The sequence below is a fragment of the Convolutriloba macropyga genome, chromosome 6 (assembly GCF_964194025.1).
Source record: "Convolutriloba macropyga chromosome 6, txConMacr16.3, whole genome shotgun sequence".
Lineage (NCBI taxonomy): Eukaryota > Metazoa > Xenacoelomorpha > Acoela > Convolutidae > Convolutriloba > Convolutriloba macropyga.
Genome location: NC_134473.1, coordinates 60,292,900 through 60,305,418, shown reverse-complemented (window position 1 = coordinate 60,305,418; position 12,519 = coordinate 60,292,900). Strand labels below are relative to the sequence as shown.

Below are 12,519 nucleotides of genomic sequence, written 5' to 3'. Positions count from 1 at the left end.
CACACCACAAGAATATTCACATCATACTTCATCATACCAGAGGCATATTCACATCATTTTATCTCACACCACAGGCCCAATCACATCATGCTAAATCGCACCACAGGCATCTTAATCTCATACTACATCATACCATAGGTATATTCACATCATACTACATCAAACCACTAGAATTTTCACATTATACTACATCATACCACAGGCATATTCACATCATACTACATAACACCACAGGCTCATTCAAGAAAATTACACCTCAAGCTGTTTAAGTACTGGTTTTAGAAGTTAGATTGAAATTTTCAGGTTCAGTACTGAAATGCTCTGGTTGGCCAGCCCGGGATTCAATCCGACGTTGTAGTGTTCATTTTGTCAATCAAATTCCTTCAAATTGTTGAGAAGTTCATACAATTTTTTTACTTGCGTTGAGTGCCTTAATTTTTCATCAATCAAGTTCATTCAATTTGTTGAAAAGTTTCTTGTACTTTTATTCTTTGCGGTTATTGTCTCAAACTTAATTTTCACGGAATACGAAGATATTTACTTTACAACAAAAATGTCATGCAAAATCCCTAGAATGAGCAAAAAATCTATTGATCAACACATCTAATCATCTGATCATATGGGTCACTATAGAAGACTACATGATATATAGTCGTAATTTATTATTTTTAGATGTTTCATAGTTCCTAAAATTTATCCTAAATAGAGTCAAAGTTGCAATTTTTTTTAAAAAAATATTCAACCAGATGGCCACACTGGCAGAAGAAAGTTTAAATTGATATTTAATAGTACATCAAACTACTTGGAGGGGTTTGGTGCATCATAACATTTTGGGGGAAATTAACCCAAAAAGATTTGAAACATCAAATCACAATTTGACTGCGATTGAAGAAAAAAGGGAGATGAAAGCTAAATAAGAAAGTCATAGTTGTTGATGGGCGGAGTGGCGACAACAAAAATATATGGTAACTTGCATCCTGAAATAACTATTCATCAGGAGGTATATAATAGGATTGATAGAGAAATTGATGATGAAGAGAGTCTGCATAAATCTCTGCAGAAGGTGGTAATCCGCCCTCCACTCGGTGGACTCAGGGTGGAATGTATCCACCAGGTTTACAAGGACATCGGGGGTCGTCAGGATGAGAAAAGCGGAGCCCACACTGATGAAAAGGGCTGACAGTTTTCTCTCGTGCTCCAAAGCGCTGAATCTACACATAAATTTGTAAAATTGTGTTTTGAAGAAATGATAAAAAATAAAACGAGCTTTCCCATTATAGCCCCACCCTACTATCGTCTATTTACAGAAATTGGGGGTTATACGGTATACGTGTACGTATACCGTAACCCCCCCCCCCATTTCTGTAAATACACCATAGTTTATGCTTTCTTACATAATAAAGTGCCCTATAACGGCAGACATATTTTTAAACTCTGGCTCCATATTAGCCAAAACAGAATTAATAGATCTAATTTTTGATTATAATACTAACCTGTTGATTAGGTTCTTAATGACAACAACGGGATGTGAGCTGTTCCTCTTGGCGGTTCCGTTGTGAATTTGATGATGTTGGTCATTGCAGAGACTGCTGTCCCGTTTGGCATAGAGTGAATGGATCTTGTTCACCTCGCACACGTGTGTACACTCACTAATCCCGTCTACTTCGTTTACAATTTCAATCTCAGGTGTCTGCAAAAACAACGACTGACATACTTAATTGTTATTTTATTGTTCCAAACCTACAAATTTAATTGGGGGTCAGGAATTATATGCTACTCAAGCTGAGGTCCCAGACGGAAACCATATCTGTTGTTGTTGTTGTTGTTGTTGTTGTTGTAGCTGTCGCACAGAGCTGCAATTCGCAGCTAATTTAGGCGGGATACCGGCTCTTATTGCCTTTTTTTTACTGGTAACTTAGTTGCATTTGTATCATAATACTAGATATATTAGTAGTAGTGTGTGACTGCCTATCCACAACTTGCTTGTGGTGCGGCGACCTTTCTGCATCTACGCCATGGCGAATGATATGCGGTCCTGGGTTAGGAGGGACAGGCGGGGCATCGTCAACATCGGGGAAAGGGGGCAAGCCCACCCACAAAAGCCACCTGGCTACTGCATAATCCAAATCATATCTGATCATGTCGTACCACACCGAATTGACCTCTGATCAGACGGTCACCGATTAGACTGAATCCCTCACAAAATTTTTCTTCGCCCGAAGTGCACTTGAATGCAACCCAGACCAGGCTCAAGTGCGCCGAAAAAATTTTCCTTAGCTCTATGTGCACTCTCGAAATGAGCTCTGATCATACCAACTTGCCTTATTTATTGAAACCAAGATGTGCTCGAATTACCTTCCGAACAGAGCCAAATTAGCTAAATAGACCGTTCCTGATCAGACTTATTTAAGCTCAAAATGTTCTCTTATCAGATTATATTGCGCTCAAAAGGGTCAATGATTAGACATAAATGCACTTGAAGTTGTCTCCGAACAGAGTCAAGAGTGCTCGAGTCTGATTCTAATCAGGAAATCTTTGTTGAGGCTGCCCCGACCGTGTATTTTGGCAAAGACGTAAAAATTGTGCGCGTTAGTGCGCCTGATCAAAAATCTAGTCTGTCTGGATCATTAGCTTGAGCAGCCAGGAATTTTTCGTTCAGTAAAATTTCACCGATCAATAATTTTTGTGCAGAGAGAAAATATGATACCATTAGAAATTTTCTCATAATAAAAAACTTCCAAAAAAAGTAATTGTTTGTGGAATGAAGTAAAAAGGGACTTGAATCTCTGCTTTCCAATTTTCCGATTATATATGATTACTTTTCCAATAACTCTGATTTGAAATACCTCCTAGAATTCCATTTTTTTGTGGAAAATTGCAGCCAACAGCAGAGCATTTAATAGTACCCGTATATCCAAAAATAGCTTCCAATGCTTCGTCTGACTTTGTTTGAATGCTCTGCCTCAAGGTATTTTTACAAAATGGGATTATTGCTCTCCAAATGGATGCCATAAAATGAAATCAGTCTAGTTTTGAGCAAAAACATCAACAGAGGTTGTCATCTGGAACGTTTATTCATAGAACAGGAAAAAACATTATTTTTCCATCATCTTCAAATTAAGACAAAATGCCAAGTTTTGTTTAATAATTTGTAATTATTGAAAGTAATTATATAGCTATATACTCCAGTCAAGCACTCAGTAGACACAAATTGAACGCTATATTTATTTCAGGCTACTTTGAACATTCAATTTGATTTTTTAGCTAATTTGGCACAAAAATTCATCAATCGATTCCGTGTAGAATGTTCAGGATGAGGTCTTCTGCCGGACATATTGACAATCTAAACTTGATCTCAAAAATTTCTCATAACTTATATCAAATGTAATTTCTAATTAGAACCAGTGAAATTTTAGAGTATTTTTTGTACATAACTCTTTTCTTCATGTTTTGTTTCACTGTTGTACATGTTTCGATTCGAGATAATACTAAGAAGTTGTCAGGTCTTTGTTCAACTCTCATTAGCAACTCCCTGTTCAAAAATGTGAGAACCATTTTTGAACTTTTTTCTGAATTATCATTGAATTCTTGATTTGTATTATCAGTTTTTTAATTGTTCGTCCGTGACAGTTTTTTTTATGAGTGCTCTTTTTTCTCAACTAATTAGATGTTGATGGATTGTTCAGAATTGATGGAGACAAATGATTGTGCATCCTCAGTACGAAAAAAGCAAGAAACCGCTAAGAAACGCAGGAAAAAAGATGCTTAGCCGCCTAGATTAAGTTACAGTACTTTTTTTCAAATAGGGAGCCAGCTAATCACCCTAGCAACTAATTTGAAAAAGTAAAATTAAAAGTGAAACAAATTTCTGTTTGATCCACAAAATTGTGAAATGGAAGCAAATTGATGTTAACAAAAGTCTTCTAATTCTCCACGCGATTTCCTGCCAAGCTCATTTATTGGTCAGTTTTTGACAAATAACTCAAAGCCTCCTGGTCGGTGGACAGATTCTTTTTCTAATTATTAATATATCACAATGAAAACTGTGAGAGCAAAAAAGAGAGTCAAGATATATTTAGAAGTCCACATAGCAAAACATTCTAGCAAATGTATCTCCCGAAGACTTGATGTTCTCCATCAATATCACAAACAATTGCTGCTTTTATATCGCTCCATCAATATCGCAAACAAACTTTTACGGCTAACCAAAATACTTGAAAGCTGAAAAAAATTAAAACGCATTATTTCTCAATTTTTTGAGACTTAAAAAATTAATTGTTTTAATGAAGAAGGCAATTGTTAATTTTCACAGATATTAATTTCAAATGTTTTGTTTTCCCTTTTCGTCTGCGCATTTATGATATCCCATTCGATTTAAGTAATTTCGGAGTAATAAAATATTGAACAACAATTTTCAAAAATTGCATTAACAGTTTTCATTAATTCGCATATAGTTTGAATTTAAATTTCTCCTGTTAATTTATAAAGCACGCAGAAGTTGTGGACACAGCAGAATCCACTATTAAAAATCCATAAATCCAAAATTTCATAAGGAGTGGACGCTTGCAAATACTAACGTATCTTAATTAAGCGCCCAGACTTTATTTAGAGACAAGTTTTTTTAACGTATCGTTTTGAATGATCAAGCTATATTGAAGTGCATTGACTAGCTTTTTAACTTTTATACAGGACATGGTCTCTTGTTCAAGCTGAGGTAGTATTTTTTGTTTCAGTAGAAAATTTACCAAAATTCTACCGCGATAACCCAGAGATGTCCGAGTTGAAATTCTTTTTGACGTTTTTGTTTGTATAATGCGAGTGGTTTTTGAGCGAGTGTTTTTCGAAAAATTTTGATTTGCGGTCAAAATCTCATTCATCATTTTGTTTGAATGTAACCCAAAGTAAGATTTAAGGCTGAATGAAAGTAGATGTTTTATGTATAATTCACAAATTGTCAAAATTTTGAACTCGAATAAAGTATCAAAGATGGAGTCACTTGGTTTCTTTCTAAAGACAATTCTCAAAATTTTCTTTCGTAACCGTTCAATTTTTGAAGCTTATTTAACGTTGATCCACCATAAATATGAAGTCCATACTCAAAAATTGATACCACCGTAGTTTTGTAGAACATCAAAACGGTGTTGCGACTGCAAGTTCTCCTTAGCCTTGCAATTATTGCGATCCACTTCTTTAATTTTAAACAAATGGATTCCACATGTGTTTCGAAAGTTAAATTCTCGTCTAAAATTACTCCTAGATATTTGTAGGTATTGCACTTCTGAACTGGCCAATTTTGAATGTTTGTGTTTGCTTTAGTTTCAAAAAAAATCATTACCAAAAGTTTTTGACTCGTTTAAGTCCAATTTATTTTGATGTAGCCAATGTGAAACTGAATGAATTTCAGTAATTAATTCTTCAGAGGTTGGTCTTCTTTTGAAAAGGAGGCTGGTATCATCGGCAAAAAAACGGAGTGGATAATTTACAAGCGTCCACAAAGTCATTAAAGTACAGTACAAACAATACAGGACCCAGAACAGAACCTTGAGGAACTCCATTTTTCACTATTAGTTCGTTCGATAATCTATTTTTCCATATAACACACTGTGTTCTTGATTTGAGATATGAAGAAAACCAGCTTAAAACCTGACCCCTAATTCCAAAGTTTTCTAATTTTTTCAACAGCAGCGAATGATTTACAGTGTCGAATGCCTTTTGCAAATCTAGGAAGACCGTGGTGCTATTGTTCCCTTTTTCTTTTTCCAACCTTATGTTTTCCACTACATTTACGAGTGCATCAACTGTTGATCTCCGATTACGGAAACCAAACTGATTTTCACCAAGAATTTTGAATTTCTCTATGTAGTTGAGAATTTCTATTTTCATAATTTTTTCAATTATTTTTCCAAAAGACGGCAAAATCGAAATTGATTGATAGTTATTGGCATCAGTTTTTGATCCCGTTTTGAAATGCGGTTGGATAGTTGCTCGTTTTAGGCTATTTGGGAAAACTCCGCTCAAAAAAGATTCGTTGATATAAATAACTAAAAATGGGGCTAAAGTTCTGTCAAATCTCCTAATGAAGGTGTTAGTGATCAGATCCACGCCATGCGAAAAAGAATTTTGTAGGCTGGCTATTTGTGAAAGCACTTCTACTACATTTTTTTCATGTAGCATCATAGATTGTTCTTCAGCATAAATAGATGAAGGAAAGCTTAGTTGAGGTAATTTGCTTACTATTTCATCTGCAACATTTGCAAAATGTTCGTTGAAATAATCAGCTATGCTACTGGGGTCATCAGTTCCAATATTATTGAAAACAAGGTTATAACTCACGTCACTTCTTCTGTTCCTGTCTATCAATTTGTTTATGATTTTGTACATTTTCCTTGAGTCCCAACCACAATTTTGAATTTTGTTTTGTATGAAAACTTTTTTTGTGTCGTTCATGATTTGAGTACTCTTTCTTTTCAGTTGGAGATATCTATTTTTATCGATGTTATTTTTTGTTCTCAACCATTTTGTTCTTGCAAAGTTTCTCTTCGCAAAATGAATTTTTAATCGATTTGTGACCCATTGGTTCCTATTTTTCTTTTGTTTTATTTCAACCAAAGGCTGGTGTTTGTCGACTACAAAATGTAAACAGTTACAAAATGCGTTGAAAGTTTGATCCGTATTGTTGTTCTGAAATATGATTAAGTTGTTTTCCAGTTCCTTTTTGTATTTTTCAAACAGTATTTTGTTGTTGAAGGCAGACATACTGCGACGTTTAGATGCTTTTATCTTGGGTTTAATCATGCTTTTTGTTAGACTGAAAATTACTGGATAATGATTTGTGATGTCGTAACTGATAGAATTTACTATGCATTGATTTTTGTTGATATTTGTCAGAAATAAATCGAGGGACGATTTTGTTGTTGACGTTTCTCTAGTTATACCCGAATCCATTAGGTTTATACCGTTACTAGAGATAACATCTTCAAATCGCTTTTTTATTGGAGTCAGAGATAGTTGATCTATATTGAAGTCTCCACATATGATAAGATTTTGGTTCGCATCCACCATAGTCTCAAGATAGCTGTCAAATTCATTCAAGAACTGATTTTTATTGAAACCAGGGGGAACATAGTATGTAATCAAAGTATAGTTTTCGTTATTTGTTCTAATTTTTATACCTATGCTCTCATCATAGTTCGTTGCAAAGCTATCTAACAGAAGAATATCCTCCCTGCAAAACATGGCTACTCCTCCACCAATTCCCACCCTGTTTTTAGCAATTATTTTCTGATAACCTGATATATTGAAGTGTTCTTCATGAGACCCCTCTTGTATCCAAGTTTCAACAAGACAAATCACAGTTGGTAGGGACTCAAATGTTTGCAAAAAAACCTGAAGTTCCTCAAGGTGTTTGTTTAGAGACCGGATATTAACAAGCAAGACTGTGAATGTTAGTTTTTTGATGCATAACTTTTGTTTTGCTGAAATGAAACACCGTACATATTTTGTTTTTTGTTCATAGGTATATCATTTCCATTGTTTGTTGCGTCCATATCAGGCGAAAATGCATAGGTTCTTTTATTATTCATGAATGGAGTACCATTTTGTACAGTTTGCAAACTCTTTTGTTGTCTCCTTTGATAGTCCGGGAGCTCGCTGATGTCATCAACTGGTTGATATCGTTCACCATCAAAAACCCATAAGTGTGATTTCTTAATCTTATAGTGAATGTCCAGTTCTCGAGCTTTTTTTTCAATGATAACATCCTTTATCGCCAGTCGTTCATGAATGAAAATAGGATTCCCCATCGAATTTCTCAGACCTCTTAACCATGAAGCACGTTTCAGAATTATGTTTTTTTGTTGCAAATATAAAAATTGAACAATAATAGGTGCAATGTTTCCATTTTTTAGTTGGTGGGCAATCGAGATTTGATTTCGTCGGAATTCAAACTAGCCTGTAAGATGTTGTTTACTATTTGTAAAATTGGTGCAAGTACATTACCATCAGCTGGGATGTCGATGTTAGTAAAAATAAGAAACGGTCTGTTTTGATATCTTTCTACTGCTGTTAATCGTTTTTCTAACTGATAAATGTTATTTTCTGAAGTAATTTGGTTATTCTCAAGTTTTTTTGAGACGATCCGTAAGATTTTGTATGACTACGTTTTGCTTTGTTACAGTATTTGTAAGTTTTTCAATAATTTGTTTCAGTTCGGAAATGTTTCCTGTAGTAAAGTTCTCTTGGTTGGCCATTTTGATAATGAAGCAACGTGAATTTCAAAGCTTTTGAATGGCATAAAACGAGCAAGAAAGAGCAACTGCTTTGTTTCGCTTTTTTCCTAGTTAGTTAGTTGGAAATCATTGGTGGTTGGAAATCATTCCTACTTAGCTAGTTGGAAATCATTGGTGGTTTCCATACTTGTTTTTGTCTGTGTTTGCATGACTTGCGTTTGCATAAGTTGCCTTCGCTTTTCAAAACGGAACATTGAACTGATGACGTCTTGGCTAAATTTTGCGTAGTTAAACTAACAAAAATCAATCTTAATGATGCATTCAAATTCTTGTCCATAAACTCGTCCCATACCCCACCCCCCCCCCCCCCTCCTTTCTAATTTTCTGTCAATTGGCGAGTGTAGAATGAGGCCATACCTGTGGTTTGAGAAATGCGGCGTGAAATGGTTTCATTTTCTTGCTAATGATATGGGCCTGGAGGCATTGTTCCTTCTGCTGGATATTTGACTGGTCATGCTCCTCCGGCTCCGCCTTGCCACAAGAGGACGTCATTGATTTGCCGTTCAAATTTTCCCGATGGTCTTCGTGGATGATATTTGGTTGTGCGTTTGAAGTTGATTGACAATTTTGGATCATGGGTTGGGTTTCACCTTGATTCTGTTCACTCGCTTCATCAAGGGAGCGATTGCGCCGTTGATTGCATGTGTCATTATTGTCACCAGTTCTGCTGTATTCCATTCGTGGCTAAAAAGTTTGCATTGAAATAAACAAGAAAGCCAGCCGGAATTCTGTGCTCGACTCAGAACCCCCATACATATTTGACGGCTTACAAGGAGGCATCATACGACTCAGCATGAGATCCGCAACTCCTTGGGTTGGGGAGAGATCCGCAACACCTTGGGTCGGGGAGAGATCCGCAACACCTTGGGTCGGTGAGAGATCCGCAACATCATTTAGCACAAAAAAGTTTTGAGACAGAAACTGAAAAAGATGTGTTTTGTTTACGTAATTTCGTGTCTGCTCTTAGCTCTAGAAGAGAACATGTTTGACTTAAGTTAATCATTTCCTCCTCAACAAAACCAATTATAAATTGATTTTGATAAAAATCAAAAAGCGAATAAACCCACCAAAAGTACTAATTGCAATAGAAAACCAAAATAACGGAAAAAAATAACGCTAACAATGCTATATAGGATCTAAAAGGAAAAAATTAAATAACTCAAATTTGGTAATATTAGGAAATCTATTTTGATCAACAATTTTTGAGTATAATTTAAAAAATTCCTGAAATTGCCAAATTTGTACAAAAAAATTACATTGCCAAAAAATTTTTGATTGACTTTTCTGTTGCTCTCTCAAACTGATGGATGTACAAAAAAACTTTTTTTCAGTGGATTGTCCTAAATAATTGTTTTCACGTGAGGTTTTAAGTTTAACATTACGTTTCACTATCGTTCCATCGATTAATAAAAAAAGATTAAAAAAATTAAAATTCTATTTCTTTGTTAATTGATCGAGTGATTGTGAAACGTAATATTAAACTTAATGACTAAAAAAAAGCTTTTTTGTGCATCCATCAGTTTGAGAAAAGTCAGTGATGAAAAAATTTGGCCGAACCAATGTAATTTTTTTTCACACATTAGGCAATTTCAGGAATTTTGTAAATTATTTTCAAAAATTGTTGGTCAAAATGGATTTCCAAAAAAATTACCGTTTGTTAGGGTAGAAATTATTAACTTAAGTTAACTTTTGAAGTGCTCTCTCTAGTTTTACAGTTTTCTGCCTATTTTTTTGTTTGATTTAATGTCCCGAGTACTTTGCTTTAAACAATTTCTTTTCTAGAACTAAGAGCAGACCAGACCTGACATTACGTAAACAAAACACATCTTGTCCACTTTCCGTCCTTTTTTCGAAACTTTTTCTGCTAAATGTTGCAGAAAGAAAACTTGCACAGTCTATTTGACTAGGTCTAAATTGATTACGTCTTGTCTAATTAAATAACTTCCGGTTGCAGAGATTTAACACTAAAAGTAAAAAAAAATGCAGATACTGTCTTGGATAAAACAGGCACTACAAAGGAAAAACAAGCTATAGAGATAATAAGTTGTTTTAATAACAGAACCAAGAAAAAACATAAACACAATAACATATGATCAGTATGACATGTGTTGTTAATAACTATATGAAAAACTGTTTACAGTCTGTTGAAAACTGAACTGCTTTTTTGAACAATTCAGGATCTCTTGCCATTTAAACCGTGAAAGTAAAATTTCCTTGCCAAAAACAGAGTTACTTACTTATCAAAAACAGAGAACTTAGAAAAAATTCTAAATCTAAAATCTTATCAAAAGTTAATTTTACCTCCATAATTATGATGCTGGTCAAATGGAATTCGAAATTCTTTTTAATAACAAAGACACTTGCTCATTTCACCACGTCACCATGTAAAACGTAGCACTTGCGTAAAAATTTTCTGCCCACTAAACGGGGGAAAAGTATAGATCTGAGATTTTAAATGACTATTTCATTGTTCCAGAACTTTTGGTTTCAAATTACATTCTGGGCAAAAGCATACCCGATTAGATTATAATACTTGTTTTGTAGCCATGATTTTAAATAATAACAAAAATTGTGTGGCCTGATTTATTTTATTTTTTTAAATCAATATATTCCTTCTTTTTCGTTCAGTGGGTTTTAACGAAAAAGAGTCAAACTGACTTCATCATTTGAGTCAAGTTTTTTTTGGCTTACCTCTGAAAATAAACTATTACAGTTATCAGTTCTATTTTATTTCTCCGAGCTACAGTACATTGGTGTTTAATACACTTTATTTAGTTAAATAATTTTTGCAAAGTGAAAAATTATCTTTTAACTATATTTATTACACTTTCTTGAGAAATAACAATACAAATACAAAGAAACAAAAACAATACCCAAGTTGGAAAAAATTATTCTTGTCAGATAATTCAAGAAAGATCCAAGATTCCTACAAGACTCTGCCTTTTCTTGGGGCCATCAAGGCGCCAGACAGAAACCGGTATGTCCAGACCGTCCCAGACGGATAGTGCCTATGTCCAGACCATCCGAGACGAAAATATCTTATGTCCACACTTCTGTGCGTTCGTTTCCGGACTTTTACATTTTTTTTTGCTAAATCGTTCTAGGTCATACACGATCCTTGTATTAAAACTTGAATCCCGGTTTTGGATACCTTGAGTTTTTTCCCCGACTCTCTGATTGTGGTGACGACTCGGGAGTAAGCGACAATCATGCATATGACAGTGATGAACATGAGAACACTTCTCTGGATAACCCAAATGAGTTTGGGAAGAGCGTTGTCATCCATCAAACAGCTGGTAACAGTCGCAGAGCAAGAAGCACAAGAGACCATTAGCAGAACGAAGTAGATCACTATTTGACGTTTGATGCTGAAACATTTTTGGAGCGCATTAGTCACACATATATTTTCACGGGTTCTGTAATTTGTAGCTGGACTTCTTGAAATAGGAAATACTAATTGAGTACAGGGAGTCGGAGGGTGTAAATATTGATTTTAAAGTCGACCCGAATTCTTTTCATCAACAAAACTAATCGAGCAAAATTCTTTTTTAAGGCAAAACAAAAGGGATTGGGATTTTCTAGTCTGCCAAATAACCGTTTTTTTTTGTGGTAGTAACAAAAGATGTGAAAAAATTTACACTCTGATAATTGCACTCTTCCAACCTTAATTAAGCGGAGAAATAGGGGTGTATTTTTTACACTCTTTACGCTCTTTTCACAGTTGTTTTGGGGAAAATCCCCGGCTCGGGTAGTTTTGAAAAACTGGCTTCTAGGTCACATTGAAAGACAAGCAGCTTCAATGACATATTGAATATCTTGAATATTGAATATATTTGTTGGGTCTTTTTTGAGAGCACATAGGAAGATTAGAAGCAGCTTCTATGAAGTGTAATAAAGAAGTGTACCTGAACTGTGTCTGATAGGAATGTGGTCTGCAGACAGCTAGAAATCTGTTCAGACTCATCACACACATCATCCCACATGAGAAAGTGTACGGCACATCAAACGCTATGTTTCCTACCACGAAAAGCACAATAACTCTATCATGATGAAATAACAGATTACTTAGTTTTTGCGACATACCCCTCCAACATTGTTCCAGACTATAATGCGACATACAGTTTTTTTGATGTTAAAGGGATCCCATGTTTAGGTGCGCGACCCTAGACCGCTCTGATCAGACCATTTCCCAGACTTTGCCCTCTTATCAGATCATCGTGCGACCCAAAGC

General features: G+C 35.1%; 1 protein-coding gene across 1 annotated transcript; it reads right to left on the bottom strand.

Annotated features, from left to right (window-relative positions):
• Positions 1 to 739: 739 nt before the first annotated feature.
• On the bottom strand, positions 740 to 12,289 carry LOC142341104 (uncharacterized). The gene is made up of 5 exons (XM_075391984.1): positions 12,194 to 12,289; positions 11,440 to 11,656; positions 8,646 to 8,972; positions 1,494 to 1,690; positions 740 to 1,211 (listed from the first exon to the last, which is right to left on the bottom strand). The coding sequence occupies exons 1-5, from the start codon at positions 12,262 to 12,264 to the stop codon at positions 923 to 925; spliced, it is 1,101 nt and encodes a 366-aa protein (XP_075248099.1). The 5' UTR covers positions 12,265 to 12,289; the 3' UTR covers positions 740 to 922.
• Between the last annotated feature and the right edge of the window lie 230 nt (positions 12,290 to 12,519).

Excerpts from the sequence above, each read along its gene's own strand:
- LOC142341104 (XM_075391984.1), bottom strand. The coding sequence starts at position 12,264 with ATGATGTGTGTGATGAGTCTGAACAGATTTCTAGCTGTCTGCAGACCA. Across the intron at positions 11,657-12,193 it reads TCCTATCAGACACAGTTCAG|CATCAAACGTCAAATAGTGA; the intron begins GTACACTTCTTT and ends AAAATGTTTCAG. Across the intron at positions 8,973-11,439 it reads AGTCGGGGAAAAAACTCAAG|CCACGAATGGAATACAGCAG; the intron begins GTATCCAAAACC and ends CAAACTTTTTAG.